General features: G+C 36.1%; 2 protein-coding genes across 3 annotated transcripts in view; both read left to right on the forward strand.

Annotated features, from left to right (window-relative positions):
* LOC107675626 (cytospin-A-like) overlaps positions 1–17,429 on the forward strand; it is a 29,839-nt gene extending 12,410 nt beyond the window's left edge. Inside the window, exons 7-18 of the mRNA XM_016470025.1 lie at positions 1,004–1,211; positions 1,693–1,766; positions 1,896–2,071; positions 3,414–3,577; positions 3,858–3,985; positions 7,876–7,954; positions 8,241–8,330; positions 9,283–9,448; positions 10,325–10,427; positions 15,492–15,608; positions 16,247–16,306; positions 16,784–17,429. Of these exons, the coding sequence (XP_016325511.1) occupies positions 1,004–1,211; positions 1,693–1,766; positions 1,896–2,071; positions 3,414–3,577; positions 3,858–3,985; positions 7,876–7,954; positions 8,241–8,330; positions 9,283–9,448; positions 10,325–10,427; positions 15,492–15,608; positions 16,247–16,306; positions 16,784–16,873 (1,455 nt within the window). The 3' untranslated portion in view covers positions 16,874–17,429. The remainder of the gene's footprint in view (positions 1–1,003; positions 1,212–1,692; positions 1,767–1,895; positions 2,072–3,413; positions 3,578–3,857; positions 3,986–7,875; positions 7,955–8,240; positions 8,331–9,282; positions 9,449–10,324; positions 10,428–15,491; positions 15,609–16,246; positions 16,307–16,783) is intronic.
* Positions 17,430–21,825: 4,396 nt separating this feature from the next.
* Positions 21,826–25,313, forward strand: part of LOC107675636 (adenosine receptor A2a-like) — a 17,384-nt gene continuing 13,896 nt past the window's right edge. For both annotated transcript variants that reach the window (XM_016470046.1, XM_016470045.1), the window contains exon 1: positions 21,826–22,056. The gene's annotated coding sequence lies outside the window, so the exon portion shown is untranslated. The remainder of the gene's footprint in view (positions 22,057–25,313) is intronic.

Here is a 25,313-nt window from a genome sequence, read left to right on the forward strand (position 1 = left end):
ACTTAATGTTTTACACCTGCTATAACACTGTCTGAAAATGCCTACTTTAGTGTCTTAGGACGTTAGCATAGTATTAGCATATTAGCTATGTAGCTGGATGAAATTTTAATTTCTTGTAAGTCAAAGAGTTCCCAACATTTGTTTTGAGCATTGATATTGAACATCTTGTGCCTGGTAACATGTTAACAACCACTCAGAATACCTAGCAACAACATAATGCCTTAGCAACTACCCAGATCACCATAGCATTGTGATATCAAGTTTTGAACAGGCATTAGCATAGGTAATATGTAGTTAGATGAAATCTCAACTTCTTGAAAGTCAAACAGGAGTTTCCAACTTATGCTTTGAGAATAGATATTGAACAACCAGTTCCTAGCCATTGTTGGGGGTAACGCATTACAAGTAACATGAGTTACATAATCAGATTACATTTTTCAAGTAACTAGTAAAGTAACACTTTATTTTTTAATTTACAAGGTTACTTTTTCAAATAAGTAGCACCAGTTACTTTGTTTCCCCGTGTATTGACAGAGCTCTCCTGTCCTCATGTTGAGAGAAAGTTCTAGACTAAATGTGAACATGCATTTACTCAACGCACTTGCACAAAAACAGATTCAGTATTCCTCAAAATGAATAAAAATGAGCCCAGCCCAGATGAGAAAAAGTAACATAGCACATTACTTTCCATAAAAAGTAACTAAGTAATGCAATTAGTTACTTTTTTAGAGAGTAACGCAATATTGCAATGCATTACTTTTAAAAGTAACTTTCCCCAACACTGTTCCTAGCAACATGCTATAACCACTCAGAAGTCCTAGCAGTCATGTAACAATACCCTGGCAACCACCCAGATCACCCTAGCATTGTGTTGTCAAGTTTTTAACAGGCTGTAGCATATGCTTAAAGCACAGTGATTTTGATCCTCCAGGTAGTAGTAGCAGTGTACTGTATATTTTTCAACATGTATCTCGGCTAATGTGTAGCTTTGTGTTCGCTAAAGCTTGAGGGTGAGTTCCGAGCGTTTCGTGACGATGTCCAGGCACAGTTAGCAGAGCAGAAGCGGCTCCTGGAGCAGCAGTGCTCTGAGCTAGAGGAGAAGGACACAGAGATCGCTGACATGAAGGAGACTATCTTTGAGCTAGAGGATGAAGTCGAGCAGCATCGTGCTGTCAAGCTCCATGACAACCTCATAATTTCTGACCTGGAGAGTAAGTCATATGACAAAATGGTCACTAAACATTTATTTATACTATACACTAATTACATATGTATATACACTAACACTAATATACACTAATTATTTATAATTAATTGACACAAAAAAAAAAACAAACAAATTTGTCTGGTGTTGACCAAATATGTTTTGTTTTCATTATCTTGTGGTTATTCAGGCTTCTGTCCACATAGAGGCGTCATTGAGCTATTGGAGTAGACAATACAGATATTGTCTTGACCTGACTTTTCAATTTCAACATACTTGATCATTTTACATACATTATTACCATAACATCAATACAAATAAATTATAGTCTTTTAACATAATGAAAATATTAAAAGATAAATGTATAAAAATAAAATGAAAATTAGGTACTTGAATAAAATTGAATAAAATTTACTTTCAGGAACACATTAATGATATTTAGCTTTCATTATAAATCTGTATTTATTTCTGGCATTTTTCCACCTCAGATTCCATCCAAAAACTTCATGATCAGAAATATGACATGGAGAAAGAGATTAAGATTCTTCACCGAAAATTGCGGGTAAATTTTCCCTTTTTATTTGCTTCCTTTGTGCTGTGTATATCACGCCGTTTCATTTATTATATAATTTATTAATTAATTCATTCATTCATTTTCCAAAAGAATTGAATTGACACCTGTCACTCACAGGAGGAATCAGCCGAGTGGCGTCAGTTCCAGGCTGATCTGCAAACAGCAGTCATAATCGCCAACGACATCAAGACAGAAGCTCAGGTGGAGATCGGAGACCTGCGGCGCCGCCTGCAGGAAGCTCAGGAGAAAAATGAGAAGATGAACAAAGAGCTGGATGAACTAAAGAGCAAGAAGTAAGAGAAGATGTCATGAAAATGTACAATGTAGTGTGTTGTGACAACAGGGATGTAGACAGGTTGTGTGATTATTTTTGTGCAAATACACTCCTGAACAAAATCTTAAGACCGGTGGAAACATTACAAGTATTCACATTTCGCGCTGGTAGATCGTAACCAGGTTGAAAGTACTGCTTCAAAATGCCAAAAGAAGAAACAGGAGCAAGAGACAAAAAATAGAGAGTTGGCAATTTATTGAAAACTGCATTGAAACTCAAAACAGGCTGTTCTTCAGCTGATCAAAAGTTTAAGACCATAGCCTTAAAAAGTTCAAATCTGCGCAAAAATATGGCTTTCATGTCATTGTCCATCAGGCAGTCACACTGTCATGACCCAATAACCATAAGACAGCATCTCGTCCCACGGCATCTCGTCTCCTCCCACGCTCCAAACTTGCCCGTTTGGAATTTCCAAGGGAGCACCAAACATGGGACATTGAAAGGTGGAAGAAAGTTTTATTCTCTGACGAGAAAAAATTTAACCTGGACGGTCCTGATGGCTTCCAACGTTACTGGCATGACAAGGAGATCCCACTGGAGATGTTTCTACGCGGCACAGTGGAGGAGGCTTCATCAGGTGCTTTTTCCTTCAGTGGGAAAATGGAGCTTCAGGTTGTGCAGGGGCGTCAAACGGCGGCTGGCTATTTTGTTATTTAAACCCTTCTCTCGCAGATGCCGTCTTATGGTTATTGGGCTGCAGTCAGCATCAGTAAGGGCCTTCATTTGGGTCGAGGATCGGCCTGTGTCTTCACGGCCAGCACGTCGGATCGTCCGACGCAGGTGAAATTTGTTTGGGTCTACCACTTGACTTTTTTTTGTCCCATAACTCAGGATATTTTAAGAAATGTAAAATGATTGTCTTACTGAGTCCATCCTCTGCAGCGATGGTGCGTTACAAGAGCCCTTGCTTGTGCAGCTCAACAATCCTGCCACGTTCAAAGACCTTTTTACCTTTGCCATCAGGAGATCATGACAGTGTGACTGCCTGAAGGACAATGACATGAAAGCCATATTTGTGCGCAGTTTTTAACTTTTTAAGGCTATGGTCTTAAACTTTTGATCAGCTGATGAACAGCCTGTTTGAGTTTCAATGCAGTTTTCAATAAATCGCCTACTCTCTATTTTTGTCTCTTGCTCCTGTTTCTTCTTTTGGCATTTTGAAGCAGTACTTACAACCTGGTTACGATCCACCAGCGCAAAATGCGAATACTTGTAGTGTTTCCCCCGGTCTTAAGATTTTGTTCAGGAGTGTATTTGCATATGCAGGAGATTTGAGCATCAGTGTGTGTCTTGCGTTACAGGCAGGAAGAGGAGCGTGGCCGAGTGTTTAATTATATGAATGCCGTGGAAAGAGATTTGGCCGCGCTGAGGCAGGGGATGGGCCTGAGCCGACGGTCCTCCACTTCCTCTGAACCTTCACCCACCGTCAAAACACTCATCAAGAGCTTCGACAACGCCTCACAAGGTTCATAAATTCATGCAGATTTATGCTTGATGATACATGCTCACATTTAGGGTGTTGTGGCCTAGTGTTCATAGATCTAGACTGGTTGCCAAAAGGTTGTAGGTTGTTCAAACCTCACAAGGACCTCACAAGTGTGCCCAAGGGGCTTTTGATTAAAAATATGATTTAAATGACAAATTAGCCATTTGATTGGTTGGCATGCAAATATATAAAACCTTTTCCATTTCCTTTTATAAGTCACATAAATTGTCTGTTTTTCCATCTGTTTCTCTATATACAGGTCCTGTTCCAGCCAGTCCTACCGCTGATGCTGCTGTTGCTGTTGTTGCTGCTGCCGCTATTCCCAGAACGCCTCTCAGTCCCAGTCCCATCAAAACCCCTCCAGCCGCTGCTATCTCTCCTATGCAGGTATGAACAATTAAGAATTAATGAAAGGATGGAAATATTCATATGCTAAATGCACAATATAGTTTTGGCCTATTCTACCCCCAAATGTTTCATATCTATTAACAATAATTATGTAGTAATATTTTTTCTTTTTAGCTTTTCAGTATTTTTATTTGATAAAATAAGAGTATTCATAACAAATAAGTTTGAAGCTTGACATCATTGCAAAAACAAAATACTAAAAACAAAATACTTAAAACAGTTACACTACTGTTCGAATGTTTGGGTCAGTAAGATTTTCTAATAATTTTTGAAAGAGGTCTCTTATATTCACCAAAGCTGCATACAGCAAAAACAGCTGTGAAATATTGTTACGATTTGAAATAACCATTTAAAATGTTTATATATTTTAAAATGTAATTAATTTATTTCATTCATTATTTTCAGCAGCCATTACTCCAGTCTTCAGTGTCACATGATCCGTCAGAAATCAATCTAATATGCTGATTTGCTGCCAAATTAACATTTCTTCTTATTATCAATGTTGAAAACAGTTGTGCTGCTTAATGCCCTCCACTAATATTGGCACCCTTGGTAAATATGAGCAAAGGTGGCTGTGAAAATAAATCTGCATCGTTTATCTTTTTGATCTTTCATAAAAAAAAATGCACAGAATTCTAACCTATCGTTGAAGTAAAACAATGGAAAGTGGGGGGAAACTCGCATTATGAAATAAATGTTTTTTTCTAGTTCGTGTTGGCCACAATTATTGGCACCCGATTATTGCAACGTCCTTTTCCCAAGATAACAGCTCTGAGTTTTCTCCTATAATGCCAGTGAGTTTGGAGAACACCTAACAAGAGATCAGAGAACATTCCTTCATACGGAATCTCTCCAGATCCTTCAGATTCCCAGCTCCATGTTGGTGGCGCTTCTATTCAGTTCACCACACTCATTTTCCATAAGGTTCAGGTTAGGGAACTGGGACGGCCATGGCAGAATCTTCATTTTGTGCTCGGTGACACATTTTTGTGTTGAATTTGATGTTTGTTTTGGATCGTTGTCCATGGCCCATTATAAGATTTCTAACAGAGGCAGTCAGGTTTCGATTTTTTATCTCTTGGTATTTGATAAAATCCATGATGCCAATATATGTCCAGGACCTCCAGCAGAAAAATAGGCCCACAACATTAAAGATCCAGCAGTATATTTAACTGTGGGCATGGGGCTTTTCTTGAAACCTTCCCGAACAACATGTTGTGATGATCTCTGCGATTCTCCAGCTGTGATCCTTGGAGAGCCTTTGGCCACTTAAACTCTCCTCCTCACTGTGCATTAGGACAATATATACACACATCTTCTTCCAGGCAGATTTGTAATATTTTTAGTTGATTGGAACTTCTTAATTATTGCCCTGATGGTGGAAATGGGGTTTTAAATGCTTTAGCTATTTTCTTACAGCCACTTTCTATTTTGTGAAGCTCAACAATCTTGTTCTGCACATCAGAACTATATTCTTTGGTTTTACTCCTTGTGATGGATGATTCATTTCTTACAGCCACTTTCTATTTTGTGAAGCTCAACAATCTTGTTCTGCACATCAGAACTATATTCTTTGGTTTTACTTCTTGTGATGGATGATTAAGGGAATTTGGCCTTTGTGTCCTTCTATTTATAATCCTATGGAACAGGAAGTCATGGCTGGAGAATTTCATGCTCCTAGTCACCCTGGTGTGCTAAAAAAAATTGTAAATATGAATGGGATACTTTAGAGATATTTTACTCATAAGAATTTCTATGGGTGCCAATAATTGTGGCCAGCATGCATTGGAGAAAAACATTTATTTCATAATGTGAGTTCCCCCCAATTTAAATTGTTTTACTTCAATGACAGGTTGAATTTTGTGAATTTTTTTTTGAACAAAACATCAAAAAGATAAACGATGCAGATTTATTTTCACAGCCACCTTTGCTCATATTTACCAAGGGTGCCAATATTAGTGGTTGGCACTATTTTTGTGGAAACTGATATCTTTTTTCAGGATGCTTTGATGAATAGAATGTTCAAAAGAACAGCATTTATTTGAAATAGATCTTTTTAAATGTATTTAATGACACACTTGATCATTTTAGTGCATCCTCACTGAATAAAAATATTAATTTCTTTAACAAATAAATAAATCATACTGATCCCAAACCTTTGAATGGTTATGTATTTGTCATAAATATGACTGAATATATTTAAAGCCATTGTAAAAAACCTAATCTTAAAAGTAACCTGAATTTGCAGTGGGATAGATGGGTCTCTCTGATCACTCTAGCAGACGTCTGCATTCTTCTCTATGGGGATTTTCTGACCTAACACCCCTGTCTGTCAAATGAGATCTCCAGACCTGCTGTGCGTGGAGCTGGAGTTGGGCTTTCCTTCTTGTTCTCAGCCTCGTCCTCCACGGATGTCCTTTGCCGCATTGCTCTTTTTCCTCAAAATGTGCCAAAACAGGATGTTTTTGTAAGGAAAGAAAAAAATGAGGCAGTTTGACGTACTTTGAGTACAAAACATATGCAAGGCACAGAGATCTTGTAGAGTATTTGTGGTGAATTTGAGTTTATTATTGGTGCTTGTTCAGAACATGATGTGCCATGGACATGAAATCATGCCATTTGTTGAGGAGGAGGTTTACATTTGAATATCCAGTTTTAGATAAAACATGGAAAAAATCCCATTGACTGGCACTGAAGGATGGGATCTAAATCAGAGGACCAGAAAATCATAGACTCTTGTTGTGGGCTTTTGACTTATAACTTGGTTGAGTTATACAGTGGGTACGGAAAGTATTCAGACCCCCTTAAATTTTTCACTCTTTGTTATATTGCAGCCATTTGCTAAAATCATTTAAGTTAATTTTTTTTCCTCATTAATGTACACACAGCACCCCATATTGACAGAAAAACACAGAATCGTTGACATTTTTGCAGATTTATTAAAAAATACTTTCCGTACCCACTGTATATTGTATATGATATATTCTTAATGATTTTGCTGGGAATAAATAATGAAGCAACATCACGGCAACATCACGTTTTAAATCTTACAGACTGTCATAAGACTAGTCTCATAATCTTTAATGGTCTCATGAATTTTCAATAGTGTCTGTGTTTTAAACTTTAGTAACAAAACAGCTTTTGAGTCATTAAGTTTGATTAATTTCTTTGAATCAGTTGAAACTGCCCGTTTCAGAGAATAGCTTTAAAACTCAGAATTGTGCCCTTGTTTGGTATTTTTCATGTTTTATTATTAAATTACTATATGTACCATGTATTTACATGTTTCAGACTGTATATTGTTAAATTGGTCCATATTATCAATTATTATTTTGAACTAAAACTATTACAAATATTTTTATTAAGTGAAAGAAAGCTGAAATAAAGTAAAATATAAATATTAAGTGAAAAACCTACAAGTTGAAGTAAATAAAATAGCTTAATAAAATATATAAAAACCAGTATGTATTTTAAAATATATAAAAATAACACAATTATTACATTTTTGAAAATTTTAATAAAAAAATAAAAAATATAAAAATGAAAACTAAAAATATAAAAATTAAAGCTAATGCAGAATATTAATAAATACTATAATAGCATATAAATAATTTAAAATAACAAAATTATTAATTATAAATTATTCTTAATTATTCCCTAGATTTTTTTATTGTTATTATTTTAAATCTGCTTGGCAAAAATGGTTTGGTTGAAATTAAGGTTCCTTCGAAATCACCCTGGTCAGCCACTTCAGAGCAAATAATAAAAGAAAAAAAATCTAAATTAATCCAATATTTATTATTTATTGTAGCTATATTGCCCCAGCCCTGTTGTGCCTTTATGCATGTTTTTTTTTCTGTATTTTACAGAGGCACACCATAAGCTCAGCCAAACCTCTGTCGTCAATGCTGGACAAGAGGCCGAGCTACACGGACCTGAGCATACCAGGTGGGCTGACGTTAGTCACACTTGAAATCTAACTCCTTGATCTTTTGGTCTTCCCTCACACTGGTTTGATCTAGTTATCCAGAGGCGAACTCAGAGTTAAAGGTCATGTGTAATCGTGCTGTACTGTTTCCCTCAGGCTTAACATTTGCAGTTAATGACCACTGAGGTTGTGTGCCAGGCCTTGAGAAGGAAGCAGGATATTTATTTTAGCACAAGCTTAATCATGCCACATATAGCCTGTTGTTCTTTGTCATGATTATATGTGTGTTTTTATGTAATTCAATAGCTGACCACCTCCTCCGGACCTCACCTGTAACACGCCCCAGCTGCAGCCTCCAGAGGGTGACAAACATAGATTCGACTAAGTCCATATCAGGTATGTTTAGACCTGTAGAGTACTCGTTCTGCACCAACTAGTCAAATACTCGACTATACAGTTATTCAACATACCCACTGTGTGTTGTGACATTAAAGGAATAATTCACCCAAAAATGAAAATTTGCTGAAAATTTACTCACCCTCAGGCCATGTAAGATTTTGAAGATTTGTAGAAATGTAGCATTACATCACTTGCTCACCGGTGGATCCTCTGCAGTGAATGGGTGCCGTCAGAATGAGAGTTTAATAAACAGCTGATAAAAACATCACAATAATATACAAATAATCCACAGAACTGGATCAGTTCATCCCTTGTGAAGCGAAAAGCTGCAAACGAGAAACAAATCCATCAAGGTGCTTTAACTTTAAACCGTCAGTTTTTGGCAAATTAACCAGTCCATAAATCATAATAATGCTTACTTTAGTGAAAAAGTCCATCTCCTATTGTCCACATCACAATCCATCAACATATTTGTTTAGAACTGTTTTGGAATGTTTTTGCTTGTAAACAGTGCTTGATCTGTGCATATTTCTTTCCTGATTCAGACAACATGACCTTTTCACTGGAGGAAGCAATATTATGAATAGAAGACTCGTATTTTGGCGAGAAGTGGCGGTTTAAAGTTAAATCATCTGGATTAGTTTCTTACAAACAGCTTTTTATTTCACAGCATGTTAACTGATGCAGTGAGTTGTGTGGATTGCCTGTGGATTATTGTGATGTTTTTATCAGCTGTTTGAACTCTCATTCTGACGGCACCCATTCACTGCAGAGGATCCAGTGGTGAGCAAATAATGTAATGCTAAATTTCTCCAAATCTGTTCTGATGAAGAAGCAAACTCATTTACATCTTGGATGGCCTGTTCACCTTTTTGGGTGAACTATTCCTTTAACAGCACACAGATTTTGTAATAATTCTCAAACTGTCCATGCATCCTCTACTTGTCAGTTTCTCACAGAAGCAGCGAAGAGTTAAAGAGAGATTTGTCAGTAACAGATGCATCAACGCCATCGTCAGTCATCGCGTTGGGCTCGTCTTCTCCCCAGCTGTCTCTCTCGTCCAACTGCTCCTCCCCGACCGCCTCCGTCACACCCACCACACGAGGACGTTTACAGTAAGCGGCGGACCTTCCTTGTTTTTCTATTTGCCTCCGTCTCTTTTATGTTTATCTCCGCTCTGGCTCTTCTTTTGTTGACTTTCTAGAAGACTCTTTCTCGCCGTCAGGTTTGCCAGATGTCTCTATGTTTCACACTCTATCTCTGTCTCTGTCTCTGTCTGCTCTCTGCAGTGTTGACCGTTCAGTTTCAATAATGGATGTCACTCATTTGCCTGTCCTGAAACCTGACCGTGGGGCCACCGTGGCTTTTGAATAGGCCGTTGGAGGAAGACGAATTATTCTGCACTTTCCTTTATTATCAGAGCATTTCCTTCTGGTTGTAGTATTAACTTCCTTGCTGGAAAAATCCAGCTATAACCAGCTTCTGATAGTAGCTAGTTTTACTCAAGTGCTGGCTGATGGAAACTATGTATAAAATAAAATGTATAAAATAAATAAACATAAACAACAACAAATCATTATTATATTATTAAAATATTAGCATTATTATTTTTTATTATTATTTTATTTCTTTTTTTATTATTATATAGTGTCAGTTTTTTTTGTCAGAATTACAGGTTGTATGCCATGTATGTCAATGGGACACTGTCAATTTGCTAATTACTGCAATTTTTAAAATAATTACACTCTTCAGTGCAGTGAGTTGGCATTTCTGTGTAGGTAAGATGATCTATTTTTACAATACAGAATCGATGTTCAATTTATAAATTGTTATAGTGGCAGTGGCAGAAGGATCTTAAAGTTGGTGCATCCATCATCAGGTCAATTGCATCTTGGTAGAATTTCCGCTCAAAACTGAAGGATGTTTTTTGCTATTAAAGTTGAATCCAATACAAAGGAACTGTGTTGTTAAAGTGATTGATGTCTCTTTAGAGAGGAACGGAAGGACCCTCTGTCTGCGTTAGCCAGGGAATATGGAGGATCCAAGAGGAATGCTCTGCTCAGGTGGTGCCAGAAGAAGACTGAGGGTTATCAGGTACAGTTTTTTTTTTTTTTAGTACGTTTATTTAAGTCGCTTATGATATTAATGGTCATGCACAATACCATGCACATACCATGCACATGCACATACCAATTGATTGCCATATTGGTATCAGCCAATTTAGTTTTTTTTTTTAATTAGTCCTGTTAGGCAAATATTAGACATATTATCAAATAAACATGTGCATTTATAATAATGTCCATCATATTGATTATCAGTCATAACATGAAATTATATATTGACCCCTATTAATAATATATATTGGCCTGAGGTAATAAAAGAAATTCAAACTGTGAATCTTTGAATCTTGAAAAAAAAAGTTTTTAAATAAAACTCACATGCACACACAAGTAACAATTTTATTCACCAAACAATCATGAAAATCATGAAAAAAATTTGTTTTTTTAAATATTATATTAAAATATTACAATTTAAAACAATATTTCACAATATTACTGTTTTTACAGTATATTTACAGCCTTGGTGAACATAAGAATTATTTCAAAAACATAAAAAATAATAATAACCCTAAAATTTGGAAAGGTATAATATTACAGTTTTCAAAACCTGAAACTTTCTGTTTATTACCAGGTTTAAATTAGATTTTTTAATTCAGATTTTCAATGTGTTTTCAACCTTGGTAAACAATAGAAATGGTTTCATTATTTCAGTATAGCTTAAAATTTGTAAATTCACTTAGGCAATTTCACAGTTGTCAGCGTTCAGGTATTCTTGTTTGAGTGTGTTTGCTTTTTAAATAGAACATGGCCATGCATAATGTACTGATTCACCTTCTATTGCAATTACTCTTCTGCTGTCAAGCATATAAAATGTTTACCATTCAGAGAGGGTTTTGGACCATGATGTTACCACGGTTTCCCTCAAGCCAGGAAGTGTGCTACATTTCTCCTGCTTCGTGCCCCATGTCACAAACAGAAAACCTCTCAGCCAATCAGAGCATAGAACCCTTGTGGGCACATCACCCACTGAATTTGATCACCTTGTGATTTCAAGTTGTGTTTTCCTTTTAATTTCATAGATTCTGAAATGTGCAGTTAGGAGTTTTTGTCAGTTTTATCACCTCTGGGGCAAATACATTTTTTCCATCTTTCAGTTTTGGGAGTTCTTTTGTCTTTTTGACACCACTATCCCATAACCCAGCCGTTTCTGTCGCCGCCTTTCTCTCTGCATCTTTGTCTGTCTCTCAGTAAGTGTGCATGTGATTGATGGTAATGTCCACCAGTGGATAAAAGCCATTTTTCACTGAAACTCTAATGTGTTCATTACAAGCGGCCTGGCTTCACTTGGAGTGCACTTTTTGCAGCAAGCTGCCTCTGTTTCTCCATTTTCAATGTGATTAGCCTAATGCTGTCTCCCCTGGGCCTTCCTGTTTTTTTGCACACAAGACCTCTTTTCATTAGCTGCTTGCTGGCACACAAACGAGCGAGGACACGGGGAGGATGTCTTTGTAACCCACTCCCTTCACACAATTCTGTTGTGCTGACGTTCGTTTAGCTTCAAACAACATGGCAGAAGTTTGTACACTGAATTGTAAGGGAGGGTTGGGTTGTGGATGTAACTGGCTAGTGAAGAATGAAACGACCTTTAATGCTATTTAAGGAATTTACAGTTAAATTGAAAACAAAATTGACCTTTTTAACTTCCTCACTACATGTTCCCGGTCCTACTTTATTTATTAAGTCAGTTCCTCTCAAGTTCACACAGGTGTTCACGAAAATAACTAGAGGTGCAGATCATTGCTTGTATTTGACAACCAGAAAGTGTCTGAATTTTTATCTTTCTTTTTTTGTTTGGTTTCATGGCCATTTTGTCTAATATATGATTGTATAATGTAACAGACTTCTTTGGTAACAATTTAGGTTTAATTTGTTAACATCATTATATGCATGAAGTATCAGCGGTGTCAATGAAAATGTAAGAAGATTCTCATGCATTTGATGCATTTATTTGATAAAAATATAATAAAATGGCAATATTGTGAAATATTTATTACAATTTAAAAAAATATGTTTTAAAATGTAATTTATTCCTGTGATGCAAAGCTGAATTTTCAGCAGCCATTACTCCAGTCTTCAGTGTCACATGATCCATCAGAAATCATTCTAATATGCTGATTCAGTGCTCAAGAAATATTTCTTATTATTATCAATGTTGAAAAAAGGTTGCTGTTTATTTTTGTGGAAATGTACATTTCAGAATGCTTTATGAATAGAAAGTTCAAAAGACTAGTATTTATTTTGAATAGAATTTTTTTGGTGACATAATAGATTCAGCAAGGACATTTTAAATAAAATTATAAAACGGATAGTTCCAGTCCTTGATTCTGATTGGTTGAGCCGTGTTCGAAGCTGTTGTAAATTACACTACAAACATACACCTTTGTTTACTTCTGTGTGTTGCTCGGCAACCACTTTGTTGGAACCACAACTGTTTCTGGGGAACTACATTGTTTGGTGGAAGAATACTGTTTTTATTTATATCATTACACTTTATTTGCTCTGTTTTATTCTGTGAAACCTTAATACGTATATGGAATAACCGTTTTATAAAAGCAATAAGCCCCGTAATAAACTCCGCTTCGCGTCGCCCCTTAACTGTTATAAATTCACTGTAAACCACGGCTTCTTGGGGCTTATTGCTTTTAATAGATCGAAAGTGATAGTAAAAACATTTGTGTCTTTGCTGAATAAAATTATATTCTTTATAAAAATGTCTTATTGACTCGGCAATTTTTAAATTTAACAGGTTGTATAAATTAACCTTAATTTCTAATGATCCAACATAAATTATTCATAAACAAGAGTAGCTTTTAAATGAAAATTAATGTGATTGATAAATGTGGTAAAGGTACAGTTCATTGTGGTCATTGTCATGATACCTAATACAACTAATGTTAACAAACTGACTTTTATGGTTTGTGCTGTTTTTTGTTTTTTTCAAAACTTTGGCCACTTGGATTGATATTTTGTTACATAATTACAATGACATTCATTCATCTTAAAGTATCCTAATACTTTTTGGGGACACTTACTACGGAAAGCACTACCATAGTCAGTGGTCAGTATGCTAGCACAGATCTCTTGACAAGAAACAGGGCATCATTATCAGTGTGAGACCACGTTGGTGCTCCACAGACCTGGGTCTGTTCCTGCCTCTCCATCCCCTGCTGCTGTGGCCCACTCTGATGAGCTCATCACTTCCTTCCACTCCACTCTCTGTGGGTTGCCACAAAGCTCTGCCAATTTATAGAAACGTAATGATGATTTTTAATGACGCTTGCTAGGTGCTTTACCGTAATTGCACCTACATTACCTCTCAAAAATTTGGGATCGGTAAAGAAGACTCTTATATTCATGAAGGCTGCATTTTTTTTGATAAAAAATACTGTGAAAACCGTAATACTGTGAAATATTATAATTTAAAATAACTCTTTTCTAATTGAATATATTTTAAAATTTAACTTATTTCTGCTGAATTTTCAGCATCATTACTCCAGTCTTCAGTGTCACGTGATCCTTCAGAAATCATTCTAATATGCTGATTTGGTGCTTAAGAAACATCTCTTATTATTATCAGTGTTAAAAACAACTTATAAAACGGATAGTTCCGGTCCTTGATTCTGATTGGTTGAGCCGTGTTCGAAGCTGTTGTAAATTACACTACAAACATACACCTTTGTTTACTTCTGTGTGTTGCTCGGTAAATTCACTGTAAACCACGGCTTCTTGGGGCTTATTGCTTTATATGATACTTTTTTCCAGGATTCTTTAGCAGAAAGTTCAAAAGAACAGCATTAATTTGAAATATATATTTTTTTTGTAACAGTGTAAAGTCTTTACTGTCACTTTTATAATGCCTCCTTGCTGAATAAACATTAATTTCTTAAAAAAAAAGTCTTACCAACCACAAACTTTTGAATAGTAGTCTATATGTGCAAATGCAACACGTGAGAGCTGTAGATCTGAGGAGGGCATTAGTTGAGCAAACGCTAATGGCATTAATGAACGCAGAGCCTATTTTTTTGTAACAGTGTAAAGTCTTTACTGTCACTTTTATAATGCCTCCTTGCTGAATAAACATTAATTTCTTTAAAAAAAAGTCTTACCAACCACAAACTTTTGAATAGTAGTCTATATGTGCAAATGCAACACGTGAGAGCTGTAGATCTGAGGAGGGCATTAGTTGAGCAAACGCTAATGGCATTAATGAACGCAGAGCCTCTTTCCTGGTCACAACAACACCATAAATGGCCCCCAGTGAGTCAGATGACTACTTCCATGTATGGATTGAAGCATGTGTGAAGTATGTTGATACAGATAAGCAAGGCTGTTGAACAAACACTTCAGCACAAGGCGAGACTGTCAGTGTCATATGAATAAGTAGGTGAACACTGCTCTCAGAACAGCATTAAAGTTCAATTTGTGACAATGCGTGAGAAAATAGTTGGTGTGCAACAGTGTACCTAGAATACATCTCATCCATCAAGGTCTAGGTATTGTAAACATGTTATTTTTGAAACTATTGTTACTTACAAACTGACCCAGAAATAGTGCATTTTATGTATGCAAGTCTACACAGAATTTGACATTTATTTTCACGTATTCACTGCTGATTATGAGCAGAATTAAGCTAAATATTGTATCACGTGTTCATGCTCAGTAAAATGACCTTATCTTTGGCTGAAAGCACTAAATAGGCAAAATATTTACTAAACAAACAATGTAATGCTTGCGTGTAATGTAACGTATGTAGCAAGATAAGGTTTTTTGTCAACATACGCTTTAAGTGTCTCTAAATAAGATAGCATGCTTAATTGTATGAAAAGCAATGTTTCCAACGTTTGTGTAAACATTGAAAAAAGACATTATTTCTGTCAAGATTTACAGCTGTGGCTCTTAACTACACCCATAATGTCACAGGGACACCGAAAGATTCACTGCTTCATCAGTCCCCTGAATCACCCACCCAATTCCCTCAGTTCATCTACTGAAATTGTAATTATTGATCTTTTTTTCTCCTCCCTCCGCAAACACGCAGAACATTGACATCACCAACTTCAGCAGCAGCTGGAATGATGGGCTCGCTTTCTGTGCCATTCTTCACACCTATCTGCCGGCACATATCCCTTACCACGAGCTCAACAGCCAGGACAAGGTCTGTACGCTTACACGCATAAGACACGAACAGGGTGAATTCAGGTAAATTGGACAGCTTTTGAATTTGACTGAAAATTTGGTCCAGTTTACCTGAATTCACCCTATATGTGACCCTGGACCACAAAACCAGTCTTAAGTCGCTGGGGTATATTTGTAGCAATAGCCAAAATAAACATTGTGTATGGGTCAAAATGATCGATTTTTCTTTTATGCCAAAAATCATTAGGATATTAAATAAAGATCATGTTCCATGAAGATATTTTGTAAATTTCCTACCGTAAATATATCCAAACGTAATTTTTGATTAGTAATATGCATTGCTAAGAACTTCATTTGGACAACTTTAAAGCCAATTTTCTCAGTATTTGGATTTTGATTTTCAAATAGTTGTATCTCGGCCAAATATTGTCCTATCCTAACAAACCATACATCAATGGAAAGCTTATTTATTCATGTATAAATCTCAATTTCAAAACTTTATGACTGGTTTCGTGGTCCAGGGTAACATATGTTCCTTTCTCGAATATCAATTAGCACAACAAAAAGATATATATATATTTTAGAGAAGACTTGCATATAATTCCTAATAATTCAATTCATTTATTGACATCAGTTCTTCTGGCTTGTGTTTTGCAGAGGCGGAATTTCACTTTGGCTTTCCAGGCAGCAGAAAGTGTGGGAATTAAATCGACACTGGTGAGTTTAATATAAACGTATTTTCATTACAAATATTATAAATATTATCTGATAAAATCATCTAAGATAAGCATTTGTTGTTTTGTCTTTTTTGGGTTTCAACATGTCATGGTAAAAAGGGCAACACATACAAAGTCTGAACCAATTAAGTTTGTATTACTTAAATAGACAGTGTAGTAGTAATATCAAATTATTTAGCAGTTTCAATGGAGAAAATATGTTCCCTGTCTTGAAAAGAAGCAGCAGTATTTAATTCAGCACCTGTTATTAATTTAATGCTTTCATAAAGCTGTTTTGCAGTAAAACCGTGACTGCTAGTCTTGCTATAACAGTTGTGTTGTTTGCTCTTTGCTTAACAAGCTGTGGCAAGATACTTGTGTAACGGCACACAACGCCACATAGGTTGACACAAACATCATTTTTTCTGACCACTTCCTCTTGCCTTCCCCCATCTGACTCATTCTCTCTGTCTGACAGGACATTGGTGAAATGGTGCACACAGAAAGACCCGACTGGCAGAGTGTCATGACCTACGTGACGGCCATCTATAAGTATTTTGAGACCTGAGAATCTTCTTGAACGGCTGTATTGGCAGCTTCAGCTTTACCTCGGTTCGCCTTCCTTGCTACTCCCAAGATGCTACAAATTTCCTAGAGGTCTTAGCTGCAAACGGGGGAAGCTTGATCGACTTCGTCCAGTGTTTTCCCAAAATCCTATATGGCTGCAGAAACAGGCCAGATCCTGCTAAGCTTCTCTGAACAGCAGTGCTTTTGAAGAGAAGTGGGAAGTCGGTGGGATCATGAGCCAGCAACTTCCTTTAAGAACACTATTTAAAGTGTATTGTGCCAACCGAGCAACGAAAATGTGTATCTCAGAATACGATTGCCTTTGAAAGATGCCTTGTTTTCTAGTTTTCTCATAAGGATGACCTCTCTATGCCAGTATTGGTCTTAGATTATCAGTATTTATTCCAAAGAGTGATACCACAACAGGTTTCGCCCACAAAAATGGTGTTTTCATTAGCCTGAATAAGCTCAAATCTGTCTCGTTTGATTTATTTAGGATTTTTTCTAATAAAAAAAGACATCAGAGGAATAGTAGTTCACCCAAAAATGAAAGTATGCTGACAATTTATTCACCCTCAGGCCATCCAAGATGTAGATGAGGTTTTTTTTTCTTCATCGAAACCGATTTGGAGAAATTGCATTACATCACTTGCTCACCAATGGATCCTCTGCAGTGAATGGGTGCCATCAGAATGGATGTGTTGCTTACAAAAAAGGATTTGTTTCTTACAAATCTGGATTTTTTTTTTTCACTTCACAAGGGGTTAATTGATGGACTGGATGATTACCTGTGGATTTTTGCAATGTTTTTATCAGCTGTTTGGACTCTCATTCTGACAGCACCCATTCACTGCAGAGGATCCATTGGTGAACAAGTGATGTAATGCTAAATTTCTCCAAATCTGTTCTGATGAAGAAACAAACTTATCTACATCTTGGCTATCCTGAAGGTAATTAAATTTTCAGCAAATTTTCATTTTTTTAATTTTCATTTTTTTCAACTCAATGATTTTTTGTTTTTATACACTAAACGAAAGCTAATTTTGAATCTAATATGTAATTTGTAATGAAGCTGTTTGGCAAGACATGTTTTTTTTTCTCGATGCTCATTCCAGCTGATCTTCCATCACTGAAAATGCTGCAAGAGTTTTTTTTTTTTTTTTTTTTGAAATATCAGCACAAATGAAATGCTTGGCTGCTTGTTTTCTGTGTTACAGGATATTTTTCAGCATTTCAGTTTTTTTTGTCTAGGCACTACTAATCCTTATTTGACACATAAAGCCAGCTGGGTTCTGGAAGCTTGCTGATTCAGATTGAGTTTGTCTTATGGGTGTAAAAGCACAAATAAAAAAGGCTGAATGTGTATTTACTGATATGAAATGTGAAATAAGATGACTACAATCCATCCGCACTGTCAGCTCATGGTTAAATCATGCATTGTACCTCTCCCATTATATACTGTACGTCTGTCAAAGATAAGCCTCCGCACACAAAACCGAAGCCTTACATGGAAAAGGAAAAGCCAAAAGCACAATTGATAAACTTGCTATGCTGTCTTCAATGCACTGCTTTTTTTAATATGTTTGTTTTGTGGCTAATTTGCTAATTCGAGACATCTTTGAAGGGATCAAGTGGGTTGCAGCAAATTTATGCCGCTAATCACAGTAGTTCAAAGTGAATTTTATGTCAAGGGCAAGTCATGTTTGTTGCAAAACTATAATTTATTCCATTTAAGTTACAGAGAGCTCTGTCGTGTTTTAAATGATAGATTTTGTTTGAGAATCCTCTGGTGCATCGGTTTGTTTATATGTGGAAATGTCATTGGCACTGACATTGAATTACCTAGAAAAGGTCAGTAGTGACAAGGAGTATTTTTGTTTGGATCTTCTTGTGAGATGTAGGTTGTGACCTAATAATAGAGTTTGATATGAAGAGTTTGATTTGAACCAAATCACGTCATATCTTGCTGTACTTAATTCGTATTTGTATAAATCCTGGAATGCCTTTTTGACGCTACAAATACTTTTTCACAAAGAAAGATTCCTAAAGCACTGTACGACATATCAAGGAGAGGAATTTGAAAAAAAAAAATAAAGTAAGGTTTCCTGCTAGCAAGGTTTTGTGAGAACAATATTTGTGTGCACAAATACAGTCTGATATTTTTAAATCGGTATAATGTGTTGACTTTATTTGTGAATGGGTTTGTGCTATGGTTTTATCAATGTTTTTTGTAACCAGTGTTATTGTAAACTAAAACTGAAACTAAAATGATTAAAATCATAAAATATTATTAGGTGGAAAAGCTTCAACTTAAAAAAAAAAAAAGAGAATTAGCAATGTGTTTTGGCAACTAACTGAAATATAATAAGTTTAAATTATTAAAACTGAAATAAAAAAATGAATTAAACCTAAATATAAAACAAAAACTAATCAAATTAAAATAAAACAAAATATAAAAATAAAAGCAAATTTAAATAATTAATAAATACTAGAATAGTTAATAATACTAAATGAACACTGGTTGTAACACCTTTCAATCTATTTTCTTCCCTATATCATTCATGTTTATTTAAACACTGATATATTGATATATTGATCTCTTCTTGGTCCTTGGGGTCATTCCTGGCACCTGTAAACAATTACTTTTACGGTACATAAATTCAGCACATTTCTGGTAGGCTTGAGCAGGTTTGTCCTTCTAGATCCAAAATTTTAAAGTCCCCCGTAGTAAAATATTTGATCCCTTAAAACTTATCTTTGATCATCAAAATGACATATTTAAATGTTTTTTCTTGTGAAAATGTTTTTCTCATGCCTTAAAATAGCTTGAATGTAACTCTACACCCTTGCCTCATTTACTATACGCTGATCTATGAATATGCAAATTAGCCCCGCCTCCAATCAGTCACACCAGCCAGTGCCTCCTGATCCACTGAACTGTAGTAAACGCAAAACAATGGCATACACGGATAATGACTGATAAAACTATGTTTTTACTAGCGGACAACTACAGTGAATACTGTAACATTCGTTAAAGTTACTTACTTGACGATGTTGTGTCCTAAAATGCCTTGATGAAGACTCGAATACAGCCGTTTGTGATTCCAATTCGCGCCCGCGAGCATACGCGTGTGAAGTGCTAGTGATAGGAATCAATCCCTTGACGTGATTGGTTATTGGATTGTGACGTAGCAAACCGAGGGCTGTTTCAAACCGCATTTCTGTGACTGCCTTTGGGAAACTAGTTTTAAAGGGGTCATATGATGCGATTTCAATTTTTCCTTTCTCTTTGGAGTGTTACAAACTCTTGGTGCATAAAGAAGATCTGTAAAGTTGCAAAGACTAAAGTCTCAAATCCAAAGAGATATTCTTTATAAAAGTTAAGAGTCAGCCACGCCTACCTGAAACGGCTCGTTCTAACACGCCCCCACATATCTACGTCACTATGTGGAAATATTATACACCAAATACACCAAATAATGTTTTTTTTAGCAGCATCATATGACCCCTTTAAGGAGAAAATACTCAGCAATGGTGTTGATTAATGGATTGGCACATGGTTTGTCTAAAAGCATATTAAAAACACCACATAGACAAATAAACAACATAAAAAACTTGATTTTCACTACAGGGGGACTTTAAATCCAAGATGCTTTAGTGTACAGGCACAAGTTAGAGCTCAATAGCACACACCACTTTTAAATTAACCTCATAGTATGTAGGTTATTCCAAGGGCACACAAGCATGGATGGTAATCTGAACTTCTTTCTGTGTTTTCTTTCTTTCTTTCCTCCTTTTTTTTTTGGAATACAACCTTTCCTGGAAGTCATGCATAGCACTTATGGGAAGAATCAGAAATGGAAAAAAACAAATCATCTAAACTACCCCTTGTCTTGTAGAAAGAAAGAAGTGAGCCAGCAATAAAAGGTCTATTTACACAGCTGTACTCAAGAACTTCCTCCTACTACTAAAATAACCTTTCATTTTCACACCGATTGTGTCTGGCACTCTGAGGTAACTGTCTATATTTGTGCCGAGGGCTTTCTGCATGCATAAACAAGGCTGTAGCCTGTAGTAACAGGTGAGAATGAAGGCTGTGATTTGATTTACTGAAGGGCCACAAAAAAGTCTTGGGCTTATGTATTAGGTCCAAAACATTAAGAAATGTCATTGCAGTGTGTGCTGCATGCGTGCTTTAATTAAGTCCTTGGTGGGTGGACCTCAGCCTCTGGTTTGCTGATTACATACATTTATCTTCATGTGGCCCTGAGGTGAAGCAGGATGTTTCGGCGGTACGTGAGAAACCACACAACCTCACGGTACCCATCAGGTCCCTCACTTCCTTATCTTCACGTACGGTTACATCAGCCATTGTCTGTCTGCGTGACTTCAAAGCGGGCTTACTAACGATGAAAATAGCATACAAACGAAAAGATTCGAACTAAATTCCTCGGATAACTTTAGATTTGTAAAAATGCAGTCATGTTTTACTGTAGCCTAAACGTCATATCAGATAAAAAAATATTACTTCTTATGTCAATATAAAACAAGATTATCTGCACGATTATCTCAAAAGAATAACTAAATAAGTAAAAAATAAATATTTATTCTCACATCATATTCACCTAAAAATTGGTCTACCATAGTAACTATTTAGGCCAAACTAACATAGCCAATTTTTATTTTATTTATTTAAATTATTTATTTTTTATTTATTTAGTTATTTATGATAGTGTGCTGGCTAATCCATTTGAACTTTTATTGTAACTGCATTGACAGTATGACAGCATGATGAAGAAGTTACCACCCACAATGGTCTTGTAGGGAGGGAAACATCGTGTTTAATGTACTTTGCATAGCTCGAATAATCAAACCGCGGAAACCAATCAGACGTGGGTCTCTTTTTCTCACGGCGCGTGAGTGTCACTGTGACAGTGCGCGCAGACACCACAACTCCACGGAGCGGAGGGAAGCTGCGACTCAACTCGACTTTGCCCTGACCAAACACGCTCAGAGTAGTGCATTTGTGTATTACTTTGTCAGGGTGATAAAACGTGTGGAGTGATTTGGTTTGCACTCATATTTTTCAATTCAGTTTTGCGGTTGGACATTCAGAAATGACAGAATGCCTGCGGAGAAACCTACAACTCAGGTGCGCGGCGGAAACACTTGTACACGGCTAAAGTGAGTAACGGAAGTATTCTTACAGTGTAAACAGTTAGTAAATGTATTTGTTTACTAGTAACGTTTGTGATTTAACTGAAAGTATTGAACTTTGTTATCCTAGCCTAAGTTTGTCAGCCTGTTAGTCCAGAGGGAGTCTGAATGGCACCTGTTTTAGTTTGCTCATTCTAAACTATAAATTCATACTTTTTGTATTAATTAATGTCACAACTTTGCTCACTTTTTCTAATTTTATTGTGTATTTTTACAGTGGGCATAAGTAGTTCACATGACAAGCAGTCACAGCAGTCTCCAACAATGTGATATGTTCATGTGATGTAATATTTCCATCTAAAAACAATTTTAAGAGCATTTTTTCCTCATTTTCTTCCATCTTTTTTAAGTATTGTGCTATACATGAACTTTTATGACCTCATTTTATCTGTGAAGCTACTTTATTATTTATTACATTTTTTAATCATTTACCACACCTCATGGCCATAAATGCCGATTAAAACGGGTAGAAATTAAAAAAAAAGTTATAACCAGCTAGAGCATTTCTAATAAACACCTTACCTTATAGATAAATACAATTCTTAAAGATTTTAATTAATATTTTTAAGCAAAAGTTTTGATGTTAAACATTTCATATACATGCCTATCTACATAAGTCCATATATGGAATGATTTACAGAAAAGTGATGTAATTTACAAGCTATATAAAGCATCCTTCTCTGCTGTTCTCTACGTAAATATACAGTTCTTAAGTTGTACAGTTGTTTAAAATAAGCACCTATGTTGGTTATTATATGTGTGGCTGAAATTTCACAGAATTCTGCCACAAATATCTCATAATGTTTCAGACATTGTTTCTCTGTTGTGTAAATGATTCAACACTCATCTAGATGCCAGTTTTTTCTTAAGAAAAAGTTTTTGTAATCAGCAATGTGTTTCTCTGATGTTATCCTACCCATTGAAATTACTTGTGATGTAGTTACCTGAAAATGTGCATCTTAACTAGACAAGAATTGCGTTACAATGACCAAGATAACTGTTAAGCATGCTTTCTGAATGACAGATAGGCGTGCAGTGCACTCTTATCATAGTCCCCAAACCCTAAGCATAATTTCCTGTTACACAGAACATGCTCGCTGAGCATCTGTCAAACAGTATTTCTGCATTCCCACCCCTTTTTTTTAATTTTTAATTTTTTTATTAAAGACGTGCATGATGTGACTCGTGAGGGACCTTGTATATTATTTTCAGTCCGGACATTATATGCTTAATATTATGATACTTCATAACGGTTTAACCAGTAATGGAAAGTACCTTGTCTTAAAGGGATAGTTCACCCAAAAATGAAAATTCTGTCATTAATTACTCACCCTCATGTCGTTTCAAACTTATTTTTTTATCTTTTTCTTTTTCGCACAAAAAGTATTCTCGTAGCTTCGTATAATTGCGGATGAACCACTGATGTCACATGGATTATTTTACAGATCTCCTTGCTACGTTTCTGGACTTGGGAACATTTCAGTTGTGTTGCTGTCTATGCAGGGTCAGACAGCTCTCAGATTCCATCAAAAATATATTAATTTGTGTTCCGAAGATGAATGAAGGTCTTACGGGTTTGAAACGACACGAGGGTGAGTAATTAATGACAGATTTTTCATTTTTGGGTGAACTAACCCTTTAATGCACATGAAGCATTTTGTAGACTGATGCATGCAGATGCAAAAGTTGTTAAAATGCAACATGCCAGTACTGTGCTTTGGAAACAATTTGTCATTATATCACTTGAGGGAGTCTACAGCCATACCAAAGTCACGCTGTGCTATAACAAGCAAGCAGCAACACTAAAACACAGAGGAAGAGTGACTGTGACTTTAATCATCGCATTTTTGTGCCTGATCAAACAGACTGGAGCTAAAAGATAAGAAATCTCAAAAAAAAAAAAAAAGATAATGTGGTCTACCATAGAAGGCATGTTGCAGTTACTCAATTAATTCTAGATAGGCCTACACAAAACCACAATAAATGACCCAACAGGGTCAGTGGATTGCCAGACTAATTTAATTACACATACAAACAGACATTTTTAGATGCTCTGTATTTTCGAAGCCAAACATATTTGAAAAATTCGGACTGAGCACTATCAAGTACTAAAGACGTAGAGCTGAAACTTACACTATTGTTCAAAAGTTTGGGGTCAAACTAAAAGAAAACACATTTATAATTTTACAAAAGAATTCTATTTCAAACAAATGCTGTTCTTTTGAACTAGAAAGCGCAAGTAAAGTAGCACAACTGTTTTTTTAAAATAATACAAAATGTTTCTTGAGCACCAAATGAGCATATTAGAAAGATTTCTGAAGGATCGTGTGACACTGAAAAGTAATGACTGCTGAAAATTCAGCTGTCATCACAGGAATGAATAACATTTTAAAAATGTATGGAGGTAAAAAGTTATTTTAAAGGGGACATCGGATGCCCATTTTCCACAAGTTGGTATGATTCTTTATGGTCTTCATGAAATGTCTGTAACATACTCTGCTTAAAATTTCTTGTGTAAAAAACAAAACCCTTTTTACCTTGTTAAAAACAGCTCTGTTCACAGCGACTCATTTTGGTGCATGTCTCTTTAAATGATAATGAGTTACTGCTCACCCCACCCCTCTTCCCCATGGGGTGTGTCAACACAAGACACATGAATTGCTGCCTTGGACTCTGTATATGGCTCAGAGGTGGTCTTATTCTAATAGATAGCTATCTACATAAATTGAAACAGCTCGCTGGATGACACAGTTTTAGACTCAGACAACCCATAAAAAACTGGCTGAGTGTTTTCTTTTCAGCTTTTCTGAGCAGACATGCCAGAAACTAAGGATGCACCGATACCGATACTGGTATCGGTACCGGGCCCGATACTGAGCTCCTGTACTCGTACTCGTTAAAATGCCCTGATACCAAACGCCGATACCACACAGCATGTGTTAAGTGCCATATTCAGACAATGAAACACCGACAACAGAACAACAGACAGCAGAATGAAGTTATTAGAGATTAAGGATGTCTACGAAGTATATGTATGCAATGAATATAATGTTAAACATTCAGTATTGACTGTATAGCTGATGTGCGCGAGCTGATAAGCAAAAACAAGTAAAACAATGCACAAGTTACTTGACGGTAGGGAGAGAGAGAGGGAGAGAGAGCGCACACTTCTGTTGTGTGATCTTTGATGTTCACTCACTTAGCACACGTTTCATTTGGATCAA

Source organism: Sinocyclocheilus anshuiensis, unplaced genomic scaffold (genome assembly GCF_001515605.1).
Source record: "Sinocyclocheilus anshuiensis isolate Anshui unplaced genomic scaffold, SAMN03320099.WGS_v1.1 scaffold1880, whole genome shotgun sequence".
Taxonomy (NCBI): domain Eukaryota; kingdom Metazoa; phylum Chordata; class Actinopteri; order Cypriniformes; family Cyprinidae; genus Sinocyclocheilus; species Sinocyclocheilus anshuiensis.